Source organism: Balaenoptera ricei, chromosome 4 (assembly GCF_028023285.1).
Source record: "Balaenoptera ricei isolate mBalRic1 chromosome 4, mBalRic1.hap2, whole genome shotgun sequence".
NCBI classification, from domain to species: Eukaryota; Metazoa; Chordata; class Mammalia; order Artiodactyla; family Balaenopteridae; genus Balaenoptera; species Balaenoptera ricei.
Window position 1 is genome coordinate 27,253,641 of NC_082642.1, and position 16,512 is coordinate 27,270,152.

A 16,512-nucleotide genomic window follows, 5' to 3' on the forward strand; every position below is an offset into this window, starting at 1 on the left:
CACATCCTGAGGCTTCAGGGTAATTCAGCTACTTGGTGTGACCTTTCTATGTTTACTCTTTTACACCTTCACTCACTCCATTCCCTCCCTAGAAACATCCTCCTCACAACCATATTTTGCAGTCAAAATCCATTGACTTTCCCTCTTCTGTTATTCATTCATTAATACTTAACCCTTGGTTATGTTTATGTGTGTACTTAGCACAAAACTAGATGGCCCTTTGGAGGGATGAGAAAAGGTTTTATCCTTCCTTGTATCTTAATATCAAGCACAAGGGCTCCATGATCAGTATATCCCCTGAGAGTATTTTGTCGAGCTAAAGACTAGGATGGCTGTAGGCTTTATTCTGCTTTGCTGCTGTCTAGATTTCTGGGGCGGGGAATTACCTAGTGAAATACATAGTAAGAATGTGATGACTAAAGCTGTTGCTCAGATAGCCTCCTATTCTGTACCTGGTTTTCTTGTCCCTCGCTCATTCGTTTATGTATTCATTCATACATTCAGTAAACACTGTGTACCACTGAAAGCTAGATGCTATGGAAGATGCTATGGTAGAAATATAAAGGAAAATAAGACGTAATTCCTCCCATCTGAGAGTTTATAATCTATCAGGGTAAAAAGCCAAGTTTAAAAGAAAGATATGGACAGGTCTGCTTCCAGTATTAAAGTGCCTGTTTGTTTTACATTACTCTACCGCAGAAAACAACTATAAACACTGGACATGATACAAGAGACATCTGTTTGAGGGTCTTAAGGCAGTCAAGATTCAGGGTCAGAGAAGCTGAAGAGAAGAGAAATCCATTGAGGTGATTCAGACATTCTATGCAGATTTTCCACTCAAGACAATTCCATAAGGCTGATTCATAAAACCCAGGGATAGAGAAGCTGGGAAGCCTAGCAGAAAATAGCTACTAAGAAACAGAGAAACTGAGCAGTGCTTTTAATAGTCTTACGGAATTGGGGAAGTAAAACTGGAGTTCAGGACTTCAGGGAGAGCTTGGGTTATTTGTAGAGGCTTCAGAGAAGGGAAGCAGCCCAACGGTTGGAGTGACTTATCCCCTCAAGGCATTCACTAATTAGCAAATAGCAGCATAGAGAGAAACTGAACCAATAACTATAGAGCCAAGAGATTATGGAAGTAAACAGAGTCTTTCAGAGTCTCACAAACAGAAATGAGCCTTGAGGGCTTGTCAAGAAGGAACAGCCCTCATAAACAGTGAGTCTTTGAGTGAGAGCCCTTTAAGTATTATACCCAAGGAATAAAGGAATCAGAAATAGGTTGGGCCTTTAAAGACTTTTGAAGAAACCAGCTTCTAAAGCGCTCAGTCCTATTTGGATTCAGGTGACTGCCTCCATTCTAATTGCTTGCCAGAAGCTGAAGACTCATCTATAGCCTTTATAATTTTTTTACACAGTGTCTAGTATTTAATCAAAAATTAACAAGCGTAACACGAGGCAGAATGAAGAAACAGATAATAAAAACAGACCCACAGTGATCCAGATACTGTAGTCATCAGACATAGGCTTTACAATAACTAGAATTAACATGTTTAAGACAGCAGATACACTGCTTCTTAGAGAACCAGCATTTGGATGGATCTTTGAAGACTACTTGGGATTTCAGTCAACCAATCCTTACTTCTCAAAGGACTTGGGGTTAAGATACAGCTCATTCTAGCCAAAGGTGGATCTCAGGGATGAAGAATAAAGCAAGGAAGGGTCAAATTCAGGGGTATTTTATCCAGGGCTGGATCAAATGTGTTTGTGCAGGGAGTAGGGAAACAACTCATTTCTGCTTATCTATTGTAGGATTTCTTCAGTAAGTCTGACCCATTTCTGGAAATTTTTCGAATGAATGATGATGCAACTCAGCAGCTTGTGCACCGAACTGAGGTGAGAAGAGCCGTCTTCAGCTGTGCCATCTCGTCTCTTTAAGATGATACACTGACCTGTTTTGAGAAACCCCTTCCCTTTCTTAATGTCTGTAGCTATCCCCCAAGACCTGAAGTCTTCCCAGTCCTTAAGAGGGCTCTTTATTCTCAGTGTGGGTGTTATAAGAGGAGACACTTTCTCACCCAGATTTTCCATTATTGACCTTTACTGCAGAAAGCCAGCAACTTATTAATAATAAAAAGATGAATACTAGCTAATATTTAATAAATGTGACTAGGTACCAAGCATTTGACTGAGTGACCTCATATGCATCATTTAATTTACTTCCCACAACTATGCATTGACATGATTATTATTACCCTATTTTACAGTTGAAGAAACTGAACTTTGAGGAGGTCAAGTCACCTTCCCAGTGAGCAAGGGGTAGAGCTGAGGTTTGAATTGAGTTTGACCCTGAGCTTTGCTGTGATTTGAGAAGCCAATCTGCCTCCCCAGGGAAAGTCCATACACAGGACTGATGTCAGATCTGTCGTACAAATGGCTGTCCTGTATCAGCAGTCACTTGGTCTGGCTGCATCTCCCTCTCACCCTCCTACCTTCTCTCCACGTGACTCCGAGCCTTGTCCTTCACTATCTTACCCCCCGCTACCCACCACCACACACCCACTTAACAACCAACCCTAGTCTCCACTTTTTATTTTATTTTATATACAAGCCAGTTCAAGAGAGACTGTGTGGGGGTGAGAAGTGCATTGATAAGGAGGAATGGCTTGGAGCTGAGAGAGAAAGGTGCTTCTAGTGTTGGGTAAAGGAAGAAGGAACTCTCATGACTCTCTCAGGATGATAGTGGGGTGCTGCGTTCCCATACCACACACTGGAAATCCATTTCCTTTTTCCTGAAGTAGCAGAGTTGCAGGTAGCATTAGGGGAAATTTTCATGTCATATTTAAGGTAAACAAGAATCGAATAGTCTTGGACGGGCTAGTTCTGTGTATGTCATCTGATGCATGGTTAGCATTTAATAAAGTGTGTTTACTAAAAGAATGAATATATGAATGGAGTTGAATATTGATAGTATGTCCACTCCCTGTGATAGTACAATGTGATTCTTTGGACAGTCACAAATTATTCACTGGGGAATAGTTTCAAATGCAACTGGGATGGTTTCCCTGAGTGGCACCCCATCACCATCACCAAATAGAACTTTTTCCCACATAAGGATTCCTTTGGTGGAACAAAGTTCTTTCAGGAGAAGTAACTAAATGTTGGGGAGAATCAGAAGTAGTACCCGTTCATGCCTTTGCTCCAGCCAATGCATGGGGACTTGAATGTGCAGGGAGAAAGAAGAGAGGTGGCATATTGTTAGACTTCTTCACTCCTGATGGCATCCCTCTTCTTGGTAAATTCCCCTGTTCCCAGAATCTCTAACTCTTCCCCATACCCCATTGCAAGGGGCTCCTGGAATCTCATAAGAAATGTGATTGTAAAGTTTTCCAATGAGTCAATCAACATACATTGATTTTTCCTCTTTATTACTCAATAGATACAAAATAAATACCAGGCAATACCGTTCTCTCTGGGTAAGCACATGTGTGTGTGTGTGTGTGCATACACACACACACAGATTTTAATTTCAGAGGACATTTCTAGTTGAAATTTTGATCTGCTATTGAGTTTTACGAAGCTGTTGTAATGAAACATCTTCACTTTTTAGTATTTCTATACAAAGGTGAGAAATTTAAATTAACCAAAACAATTTTATCTAACTTTTCTTCTCACTATCACTTTGCTCATTCAGGGAATGAGAGCAAAAAGCAGTCACACAGGAACATTATTTTTCTACTTTTTAATGCATTAAAGGAAATTTAATAATGAGCCTACAGTATAATCAATAATTCATCATTATATTAAGGAATTCAGGAGAAGAGGGAATCACTTATAAAATAATTATGTTATGTAGATAGAGAATTAATATTTTTACAATTCTAAGACTCTGCTAACTAAAAACTTCATAGGAAGAAAAGTCAATATGACAGAACTCCATTTAACTTCATTTGTATGTACCCTAGAGCAGTGGTTCTCAAATATCATGCATCAGAATCACCTAGCGGCCCACCTCGAGAGTTTCTGTCAGTAGGTCTGGGTGGAATCTAGACGTTTGTATTTTTAACAAGTTCCTGCTGGTCCAGGAACCACACTTTGGGAGCCCCTGACCTAGAGTACACAGTATAATCTTAGGCACAGAGCAAATACTCATACACTAAACCAAATTGAATTACTGAATCATCTGATGGCAGAATAAGACTTGACTCGAATAGACTCTCAGGCAGGATTTAGCCAAGTTCATGATTAGTAAACTGCTTTTAAAAGGGTTTCACGACATTACAGTCTTAGTTTGTGATACTGAAGTTCTGAAGATCTGCCCTGTTATGCCTCCCAAGCATACATAGTATAAATGTACTCCTGGGATTTTTCTTCCAGAAACTTTTCTTCTGACTTGCAATCTGATCTAACCAAGGTCACAGGTCACCAAAGACTGCTCAGTTCTTCAGCAGCAGAATTGTTCTGCCACACTCCCCCACACACCAATAGGCTTTACGTATGCTGACCTCAGTAGAAGAGAATTTATGCCATAGGACTGACAGTCCTACAGAACTGGAGATACTTTATCAGAGGCAGAGGAAGCCCATCTCCTTAATCCCAACCTCTTTTGATATAGAAGGGGCCATCTCCAGCATCCACATACTGGACAATATTATTGTCATTATTCATGAAATAACAGCCAGGCCAGTGACCGCAAGAGCTCTGCCCAATACGATCTACCTAGTGGGCACCCTTTAAAGGTTTACTACTCCACGTTTTCATGAAGGCACCTGTTCCAGACAATTGTCCTTTTCATAAGCACCGCAGTGTTTCTCAAGCAGTTTTTATGTTGAAATGTGAAAATGTCAAGCACTACCTCTCCAACCCACCACTCCTCTCTTTTTTTCCTCAGGTTGTGATGAATAACTTAAGCCCAGCCTGGAAATCATTCAAAGTATCAGTAAATTCTCTATGCAGTGGAGATCCCGACCGCCGGCTGAAGGTCAGAAATCTGTCTATGTCTGAAAAATGTAATTTTACATATTTACCCCTCCTCTTTCTCTTCAAGTGAATGTTGGCAAACCCAAAATTTTCTGTAGCATTTACCCAAATCTCTTAGCATCTTGATGGAAGAAACAAGGGCTCTCCTTTCTGCTGGAGCCATTGAGGCTCCTGAGATAACATGAGATAAATCTCAATCATGTTATGTTAAGTGGCAAATCCCATGGCCTCTAGGAGAGAAACTGTGGCAATAAGTTCAGGGTATAATTGGGAGTTATTAAAAACACAAATACTGTTGTTATCAGTTATCTACCGCTGCATGACAGACTACTCCAAAATTTAATACTTAAAACAATAGCCACTTATTTAGCTTATGATTCTGTACATTGTCAAGTTGAGTTCATCTAGGAGGCTCTTTTCTTGGTCTTGCATGGACTTCCTTATGTATTTGCAGTCAGCTGTACCTGAGCAGGACGCCCCTGCTTCTGGGGTTTGTCTGGCTGTCATCTGGAATGATCAGGGTGGTGGAGCCATTTGTCTCTCATCGATCAGCAGGCTAGCTTGACTTATACACTCAGCAACCTTAGGGTCCAAAAGAGCCAGGACAAAAGATGCACGTCTCGAGGCCCAGTCTCAGACTCACATGAGGTCACTTCCTCTGCGTGCTATTGGCCAGTCACACAGTCATCCCAGATTCAGGGATGAGGAAGTAGGACATGGACTCCACCTCTTGGCGGGAGGAGCTGCAGAGTATGGTGGCCACTCTCTTCAGTCTACCACACATGCTTTTTGAGTATCATGGGAATGTAGAAGTTGGAAGAAAAGACTCATTATAAGAGTCAGGATGACCAAAGGAGGACAATAGACTAAGTGCCTGAACCAGACTCCCAGAGTCATTCCTTATGGTCCCTGGTCTGGCCCTCTCTCTACCTTGGAAGTTCAGAAGCTCCATGTTGTCAGTGTCCCAGAGGTGACTCTACCAACTCAGGATGACTGAGTAAATTCAATAGAGGCCAGAGCTATAAATCAAAAGGCCGACAGGTTCATGTTCAGTGAGAAACATGACCCTCAAGCAGACTCAACATTCATATCAGCTTTACCAGGGCATTTTCTTCATGTGGGCAAACCATGGGGAAGACAGTTTTCATAAGGTTGTGTGACTGCCTAAAAGCAGAGCCAGGGAAGCTGGATAATGGAGGTGGTTAATGGCTTCAGACTTTAAAAGCCTGGGGCACCTACCACCCCAATGGGATTATAGGTCTGTTAGGCAGACTAAACATTCATGTTGGGGGCACTGACTCCCCTGGAAAGTGTTAGATGGGCACTGCTAATGTTTGTCTTTGTAACTTTACACTTTACTCACTCTTTTTGCCCTGTAATCCTTCTTCTAATGGATATAATTATTTGCATTTGTCAATGTCATCCATCAGTTTGGAATCCTATCCATTGGTTAGTCCCAAACTCTTAATGTGACTTTACATCTTTGTTTAAAACCATTCTGTTCGGACTTTGTACTATCTGTGGACATGCTTACTTCTGTGGTCTGGAGGAGCAGCTCAGAGTTGTCCCTAATATCTCCTGTGGGAGCCTCCACTTCCACTGGAATTGTCTTTCATGCCAAAATCAGGACTCCTGGCTGTTTGGGCCTCATGTATAAGCTCATATGCACAGTGGCCAAGACCTACAGCTTCAGGCCTGGGTTGGAGATTGTCACCTATACTCTGAGCCACCCCATCCCATTCCCAGGGAGATAAATGGACCCTTTGGGGCAGAAATAAGATAATGCCTACATTAGCCATAGGTCAACTTAGTCATGGTGAGTTATTAGATAAAAGGGGAGGGTTATCTATAATTGAATAAATAAAGATGCAGAAAAGGAGCATTTTGTGGCCTTTTGAGTGCTCTGCTGTCTGTAGAGGACAAGTGGGAATAAAGGAGAGAGAGAGAAAGAGAGAGAGGGAGAGAGGGAGGAAGGAAAAGGAAAGGAATGAAGGAAGGAAAGAGAGATAGACAGAGAAAGGGAGGATCAGGATTTCTCAACAGCTGCACCATTGACATTTGGACTTTGTTGTGGGGCCTGTCCTGTGCATTGTAAGATGTTTAGCAGCATCCCAGGCTACTAAACACTCGTAGTAATACTTCACCCCCATCAGTCTTACAGCCAAAAGTGTATTCAGACATTACTAAATGTTCCCTGGAGGGTAAAATCATTTAGACCAATGCATCAGAATCACCTAGAAGGCTGTTAAAACACAGATTGTTAGGTGTTATCAGGGTTTCTGATTAGGTAGGTCTGGAGTGAGCCTGAGAATTTGCATTCTACAATTCCTGAGTGATGCTAATGCTGCTGGTCCCAGCCCACACTGAGAACCCCTGGTACAGACATTTGCTCCTTCATTACAGTCCTTCCGCGGCTCAGTGCCCCCCACCACTTTCCACCACCCAGCTTCCCCTCCACCACCTTTTCTCTGCCCAGCACTCGTACCCACCCTGCCCTCTCCAAGCCTTCAGGGCTTGGCACATGCCTCTCTCTGCCTGATGCCTTCTTCATTCTTCTGCTTTTCTTGGATTATCGTCATCTGCTACTTTCCTTCGGGTCTCTCCAATATCCCTCCACTTCCAGAAACCTTCCCTGATCTCTTTAGCTTCTATGGGTGCCCTCTAGCCCTCTGCACCCAACTCATGGAGATACTTCTCCACTTGTTTGGAACATTTCCGTTTCCATCTCTTTCCCCAGCAGGTGACTCTTTCTTCCCAGTTTGCCCCTTCAGGGTGAGAACCATGTTTTTCTCCCTGTGTATCCAGGCATCCAGCCCAGCGCTCGACACGGAGCAGATACTCAGTAACTGTTCCTGGAGTGAATGGACAGAGGAGCAAGGAGGTGCTGAGAGGTCAGCAGCACCTCACTGGCGGGGGGCTTGGGGGGAGGGAATCCGCCCACACAGGTGTGCTGAGCTCACTAGGTGACAAATCCAATATCATCACTCACCTGCTCACAATCACCACATGCAGCTTTTCTGAAAAGCTTGAGAGACTTCCCGTATTGCCCTTTATTTGTATTGATTATTTCATCACAAAAGCCACTGAGAAATGCTCATAATGTTGTTTCCATTCAGCTTTCTCTGAAATAAAATGGTACCATATTGGCAGGCAGCATCTCCTCACCACCAAAAAAAAAACACAGAAAATGAACTTTCAAATTAAAAATTTGCGGACTTCCCTGGTGGTCCAGTGGTTAAGAATCTGCCTTCTAATGCAGGGGGTGCGGGTTCAATCCCTGGTCAGGGAGCTAAGATCCCACATGCCTCGCGGCCAAAAAACCAAAACATAAAACAAAAGCAATATTGTAACAAATTCAATAAAGACTTTAAAAATGGTCCACATCAAAAAAAAAAAAAAAGAAATCTAAAAAAAAGACCAAAAAAGAAAAAAATTTAAAACCCTCTGTCCATTTAGATTCTCAGTCTTAGCAAAACTCTAATAATGAGGTCTTTGTCCCAAATGAGACTTGATATCATTTATTCAGGGTTTACACTAACACCAAGTTTAAATCAGAACAGGTTTTTCTTTTGGTTTTATTTATTTTTTTCCTATTCCTCCTCTATGGGAAAAATTTTAAAAAGCATTCAAATAAGTATTTTTCAGAAATTGATGCTTTAATTTATTTATTATGAAAAATTTTAAACACCCATAAAAGTAGTGGGTTATGATAACCCACCCCCCTCCCCACATCCTCAACCATTATTAACTTGTGGCCAATTTTATTTCATCCATACTCCCAATACCCATTTTCTATCACCCCGCCCCCCCCCCCAACCACCACTAGATCGTTTTGAAGCCAATCCCAGACCAGGGCTCACTCATTCATTAGGTAAAGCAAGCGTAGTGCCAGAACCCATGATACTTTTAAGAACCTACAAGAACGTTTTAATTTCTTTTAAAGTCAGAAGGAAAAATGAACTTGTAAGGTTGAATAAAGTGTTTCCATTTTTTTCTCACATCAGAAAACAATAACATTTTTAGGATCCCCAAAATCTATTATGGTGAAAGGGGGTCCATGAAGGCAAAAGGGCCTGGGGCCAATGTAAGTCACTATGGGGTCCTCTCCCAGACACCATGCCATTCCATCTGAAAATACTGCAATATGTATCTCTAAAGGACAAGGAAACTTTCTATAAACATAACCACAAACCTATTTTTATACCTAGATTATCTAATCTTCCTTAATGCCAGCAAATGTTCTGCCACTATTCATATGTGACCGTCTAATTTATTTAATAGTTGTTTTTTTTAAATTGGAATCTAAACAAGGTCCAAGCATTGCATTTGACTGAAATGTCTCTGAAGTCTCTTTCAATCTGTTAGTTCTCTCTCCCTCTTTTTTTTTTTTTTCCTTGCAATTTACTTAAAGAAACTTGAAGAAACTTTCTTCTTTTACTTGAAGAAATCAGGCTGGTTTGTTCTGTCACATTTCCCCCACTCTGTGTTCCCTGTAAACAGCTAGTTGGGACTTGATCAGGTTCAGGGGCTGTTTTGTAGAAAGAATGTTTTACAAGGGATGGTGCTCTTTTATGGTCTTAACAGTCATTGAGGAGCATTGCTTAGATTCGTTATTCCATTAGAATTTCCAAAATGGTAATTTTCTAAATCTATTATTCCTTCTTTATCTATTATTTAGAGTTCTTCTGTAAAGAAGAGCTCCCTTCAACAGCTGTTTGGTTCCCTGAGGTGTGATTTGTACAAGAAAGGCCGGACAATGCTTTATTCTTTCTTTTTTTCAAACAATTTTCAGAATAACAAGTTACTTCTCTAGCATTCTTCATAGGTGACTAATGGGCTCCCTCACTATTATTAAGAATTCATGGAGTTTTAAAATATACTCCAGTGTTTCAATCTATTTCAGTTATAATTATTCCTTTGAAATCTTGTATCGTCCCTTGTTTAACCAGTTAAAACCCCTTCAAGTTGGCTCTTGAGTTCTTAATAGTTTCCTTGCTTTCTGGTATGAATTTTTTTAATTCATGAATTTTGAAATTTTGAAATTCTTTTCTTCTGTAAGATATATATCCCTCTATAGATGCTAACTCATACTTTAAAGTCTAGAGACAATTCCTCTCTATAGTTGAAGCTCTAACCCATAAAACGGTTGGGTTCCTTTGTTTCATGTTGCTTTCAGCTTTTAGAATTTATTTTTTCAAGTTTAATTTTGTTTTATAATTATATAAAATGTTTACATGATTCTAAAGTCAAAACTACAAAACAAAGTATATTCAGAAAAGTTTAGCTCTCATTCCTGTTTCTCTAGTTTTTACTCTCTTCCCTTACAGGTAATCATTTTGTAGCACATTTTAATACCTGGTAGAACCAGCCTCTCTCACTTCTGTATTCTTTGTCTTTTTAAGGGTCTTCAGGTCTGCTTGGATATTTTGCTTGTTGTTCTTTCCATTAAGCTTTATAAGCAACTAGTACCAGAATTTTTTTTAAAAAGTGATAGTATTTTTATTGAGATTGCAAAGGAAATCTCTTTTAATGTTGTCTTCCCAGCCCAGAACATGACTCGTTTTCAGTTCATTCAAGTCTCCTTTTGTGTTTGCAGGAGCACTTACTGTTCCTCTTAGAGGTTTGGAATGTTTGTTTTTAAGTTTATGCCTAGTTTGTTTGTTTCTTTCTTTCTCTTCCATTACACCTTCTAACTGAATATTGTTTGTATACATAAAAGCTATTGAATTGTTTTCTTAAATAACTATTTTATTAAGTTTTATTGTTGTTTATACTAATTTTCTGTTAATTTTTTGGAGTTTTTAAAATATAGATAATATGGAAATAGAGATAGTTTTGCCCATACTTACTTAACTAGTCGTTCTCCTTATTTCTTTTCTTTATTTGTGTGTACCAGTGCTCCCAACACAGTGTTAAATAGTAGTAGAGATGGAGGCCATCCTCTGGTCTTATTCACCAGTATGGTGGAAAATGCTCTGGTGTTTCCCCATCAATTCTGACAGAGGTTAATTTTTTAAAGAAATTATGAAGGTGTCAGAGGCTTAGAGTTTTCTCAGCCACATCTACTGAGCCTTAAATACCTATGGTATGATTCAGAGAGGATTCTCTCTTGGTAACTCAAGAGACAACCCTGCAACAAGCTGAAATGTCTTCTGAACGATGTAAAAGACATTGCACTACTTACTGAGTAGATTTAGGGTTACATTTAATATTAACTATTTAAAGAAATATATGTATTTAATATTTAATACTAGCTGTTTAATGACATATATATTTAATATTAGCTGTTTAATGACATATATATTTAATATTTAATATTAGCTATTTAATGAAACATATATTTAATATTTAATACTAGCTACTTAATGAAATATATTTAATATTTAGCTATTGAATGAAATTATCCATGATTTCTATGACATATTAGAGTCCTTATCAAAATCACAACTTCATTTACTTCTAACCATACTGTGAGGTAGATTCCATTGTGTTCATTTTACAGATGAAGAAACTGAGGCTCAAAACCCCATGCAGTCAAATGCCAAATTTCATGCTTTTTGTTGAATCGTGCTGCCTCTATTTTGTTGTATTCTTAGAAAATAAATCATCCTGATAAAGGATGATTTATCCCATTACTCTCACTCAACCAAAATGCTTATCATCATTCAAACATTCAACAGAAAGAAGACTTGTCTCTATGTAACATATTTCATAAAGTCTGAGAAACTATCAACTATTCACCATATTACTAAAAGGGAAAAAACACTCTCAATGAAACTATAACACAGTGCTTTTCTATCAATTTGTGGTTGTTAAGAAAATAAATATGTGCCTCTTTGATTCTATGAAATATGATATTAATCATTTCCTTTGATTTTGTCAACACATTATTAATACCCAGTACGTATTTGTTAGGAGACAGTGCTGGTATTCAGAATAGATTCTTCCAGATGGGGGTCTTAGAGAGAAAGAGAAGGAGAAGGGACCACCAGCAAGTATTATTAACACCCTAACTGTGCCTAGTACTGGGGGAAAGGTCATGCCAGAACAATCCAGACAAATACCATGTAAGCACCCTGAGGTCATTTCCTGTCCCTTTTTCTGGTGCTCAAACTGCACAGGTAACTTGGAAACTTTCCCCTAGAGTTTATCGGACATTCTCTGAGGATAATTGATAGAAGCCACTTGCCTTGAAGAGGGATCTAGGGTGATGAGGACCAGTTGTTTCTATATCAACTTGCCCCCAGGGCTTATTCTGGAGAGAGGTCCAGGTTATTAACTGAGGTCTTAGTGGGGTGGACACAAGCAAGACAGAACCAGGAGAAGGAAGTAGCAGAAAAGAAGGAGAAGCAAGTCCCCAAAATAAAAGCAGAGGTGATGAAACTCAGGAGGCCATGAGGGTTGAGAGGAGGCCCGGACACAAGTCTAAAGCAACCATAAATGGCATTTTAACCCACCAAATATCTTGCTCATTCTTCATGCCCTCCCTTCCTCTGCAGCGGTGCCTGGGTGATTTAAAACAGCATGTTCACAAGCTCCCTCCTGACACCCCAAAGTTGGATTCCTGGCCAGTCAGAAAAGTGTTCTGTTGAATCAGAATCCCAGTGGTCCTGGAATCTTCAGTTTAATGGTTTTCCTAAACAATGCTTGTGCCCGCCATTTGCCAAGCGCACATGGAGAAACAGTGTCTTCCTACTGATTCTCCAAACCTAGCTGACTTCCTGACACCTCTCTTAGTTAGCTCAGTGTTTTTCCTGCCACCTCACTGCAAAGCTAATGTGTGTATATATTTGCTCTTCCTCCTGTATGAAATCCTAACATTCGTCCTTGGCTTCTATCCAGCTATTCCCATCCTCCCTTCTCAGGTGTGACCAAGCCACCTTCTCCACAAATTCACTGTCTTTGCTTAGTCTCTGAGCCAGACTGGTTCACAACTGCCAAATGGATTGGACTCCTGGAGTGTGTTCTTGGAGTTTGCCCTGGACATTCCCCCTTTATTCCCAACCCCATATGAATCCTAACTCCTGGACCCCTAAATACCTCTTATTTGGCCTCTGGTCCTTTGGACTTAGTTCCATACTTGTTTCATCCTGATTTTCTCTAACAAACCTCTGGCTCTTACTGCTTAGGAAGGAAGAAACCCCACCCCAGTTCCAACCCCCAGATCTCAATCCATGACAGTGGCCCCAATTCAGCCCCATAGTTCCCCCAAGTTCATGGAAGGGGCTTCAATCATTAGATAGCCCATGGCTTACACCAGCATTTCCTGATTCTTGCTACAAAACATGGGAATTTGGAATTGAGGGGTTCATTGCTATGTTCAGTGTGGTTGGAAAAACCTGTAGTAAAGAACCTGACATTCCCAGGTGGGTGGAAGCAAGTTTACTTCCTTCTCTACCTACCTTATAATGGAAAGGGAAAAATTTGAAGGTGGCTCATGGTCCTATGAAGCTTTCTTGAGATCTGTTAAAATGTAAGTGCTTTCTTGATGGCCTCTGGACTCAAGGGTTGCTGGTTTTATGCCTGTCTATAGCCCACTCAGCCTAGATGCCCTGCAATTACCAGAGGACTGCAGACTCACCAAGGTGTCTCTGTGTTGGATCAGCCCTGGCACAGGAATTCTCAATGCCACTTAAGTAAATGGCACCTGAGCCCAGCAGGCTGCCTCTACTGAGATCTGTAATCTATACAGTACTGCAGCAAGGAAAAGCAACAGCCAGCTTAAATAGTGTTAAATCGTGCAGGAATAAAGAAACTTCTGAATGAGAGAAAAACTACATATTCTCTTAAGTTGAATAATATTTTTCCTTTTCATTAATATTATGCCCCTTTTTACAGATGAGGAATTCAAAACTCTTTGTTTAAGGAAATTGTTGAAGATTATACAGTGAAGTAGTGCAGCCTTAGTTTAAACCCAGCTCTCTCTTGCTCCATCGTTCTTGTTCTTAACTATTGAAGGACAGCTAACATTCACCAAGCATTCACCCACCAGCTCCCAGTTGCTTCACTGGACACTGCTTAAGTGACTTCATTTAACCCTATAATTATCCTAGGTTATACAATGCTGTGGTAACAAAGTGCCCCCATGAAATATGTTTCTCACTCACATAACAATCAGAACTAAAGCTTTCTAACCAGTGTCTGCCTCTCCTGCGTACAGTGATTCAGAACCCAAGTTGCTTCTATCTTGTGGCTCCTCCATACCTTAGAGCCTCACTGTTATTTGTATCCACACAAAGAAGGGTAAAAAATGTGGAGAGGGATGAGCTGCCCATGAAGAACCCGGTAGCTTAGTTGCACCTGTGCAGAACTAAGAGTGTCTCAGCTTTTTCTTATCTCCAATCACCTTTCCCCACTTTCCCCACACCCAAGCTTTATCCCATAAACATCCCGAGACCTTCAACTTTGCCAACACTGATTTAAGATTCGTTCACCCATCTCCTCACCTGGCTGCCTCATGAATAAAGCCTTTCTCTGATGCAAACTTTGGCATCACAGGGTCTGGTTTGATGCACCATGGACAATCACGGCTTGTCCTTCAAGATTCCACCTGTTCTTACCACCCTAAGAAGGCTCATTTGATGCCTCAACTTAGGGTACATAGGAGGTGTGTTTGCTGAGGCCCTGTATAATCAAAGAATATCTACTGAAGGCTCTACAGGTAAAAGGCAATGGATTTAACTGTAGGCTTTTCTTCAATGTTGTCTGACATCCAATATTACATAGAAGTTTGAGTGAGGCTAATGGCAGACTCTGGGAGGGCTCATGCCAAGGAGTACTTCCCAGACTTCCACTGCAAGTGTCCTTGTCCCTGTGGTAAGTCACAGCGCCCCCCCCACTTCTGCAGGACACTCCAACACTAGCAGCCGTGTGGCTGACAGGGTCTTTGTGCTCCAGCTGGGTGTCAGACCTGAGCCTCTAAAGTGGGAGAGCCAAGTTCAGGACATTGGTTCACCAGAGACCTCCTGGCCCCACATAATATCAATTGGCGAGAGCTCTCCCAGATATCTCCATCTCAACACTAAGACCCAGCTCCACTCAACAACCAGCAAGCTCCAGTGATAGACACCCCATGCCAAATAACTAGCAAGAGAGGAAAACAACCCCACCCATTAGCAGAGAAGCTGCCTAAAATCATACTAAGTTCACAGACACCCCAAAACACACCACCACATGTGGTCCAGCCCACCAGAAAGACAAGATCCAGCCTCAGCCAGCAGAACACAGGTATCAGTCCCCTCCACTAGGAAGCCTACACAACCCACTGAACTAACCTTACCCACTGGGGGTAGACACAAAAAACAACAGGAACTATGAACCTGCAGCCTGCAAAAAGAAGACCCCAAACACAGTAAGTTAAGCAAAGTGAGAAGACAGAAATATGCAGCAGATGATAGAGCACAGTAAAAAACCACCAGCCCAAACAAATGAAGAGGAAATAGGCAATCTACCTGGAAAAGAATTCACAGTAATGATAGTAAAGATGATCCAAAACTTTGGAAATAGAATGGAGAAAATACAAGAAACGTTTAGCAAGGACCTAGAAGAACTAAAGAGCAAACAAGCAATGATGAAAAAAAATGAAATTAAAATTTCTCTAGAAGGAATCAGTAGCAGAATAACTGAGGTAGAGGAAAGGATAAGAGACCTGGAAGATAAAACACTGGAAATAACTAACACAGAGCAGAATAAAGAAAAAGGAATGAAAAAAATTGAGGAGAGTCTCAGAGACCTCTGGGACAACATTAAACGCACCAACTTACAAGTTATAGGGGTCCCAGAAGAAGAAGAGAAAAACAAAGGGACTGAGAAAATATTTGAAGAGATTATAGCCGAAAACTTCCCTAACATGGGAAAGGAAATAGCCACCCAAGTCCAGGAAGTGCGGTGAGTCCCATACAGGATAAACCCAAGGAGAAACATGCTGAGACACATAGTAATCAAAGTGGCAAAAATTGAAGACAAAGAAAAATTGTTGAAAGCAGCAAGGGAAAAATGACAAATAACTTACAAGGGAACCCCCATAAGGTTAACAGCTGATTTTTCAGCAGAAACTCTACAAGCCAGAACGGAGTGGCATGATATACTTAAAGTGATGAAAGGGAAGAACCTACAACCAAGATTACTCTACCCAGCAAGGATCTCATTCAGATTCGATGGAGAAATCAAAAGCTTTACAGACAAGCAAAAGCTAAGAGAATTCAGCACCACCAACCAGCTGTACAACAAATGCTAAAGGAACTTCTCTAAGTGGGAAACACAAGAGAAGAAAAGGGCCTACAAAAACAAACCCAAAACAATTAAGATAATGGTCATAGGAACAAACATATTGATAATTACCTTAAACGTGAATGGATTAAAAACTCCAACCAAAAGACACAGCCTTGCTGAATGGATACAAAAAAAAAAAAAAAAGAACCATGTATATGCTGTCTAGAAGAGACCACTTCAGACCTAGGGACACATACAGAGTGAAAGTGAGGGGATGGAAAAAGATATTCCATGCAAATGGAAATCAAAAGAAAGCTGGAGTAG

General features: G+C 40.6%; 1 protein-coding gene across 1 annotated transcript in view; it reads left to right on the forward strand.

Moving 5' to 3' along the window:
- Positions 1 to 16,512, forward strand: part of CPNE4 (copine 4) — a 462,901-nt gene that overhangs the window by 309,003 nt on the left and 137,386 nt on the right. The window contains exons 5-6 of the mRNA XM_059921929.1: positions 1,810 to 1,893; positions 4,889 to 4,978. Of these exons, the coding sequence (XP_059777912.1) occupies positions 1,810 to 1,893; positions 4,889 to 4,978 (174 nt within the window). The remainder of the gene's footprint in view (positions 1 to 1,809; positions 1,894 to 4,888; positions 4,979 to 16,512) is intronic.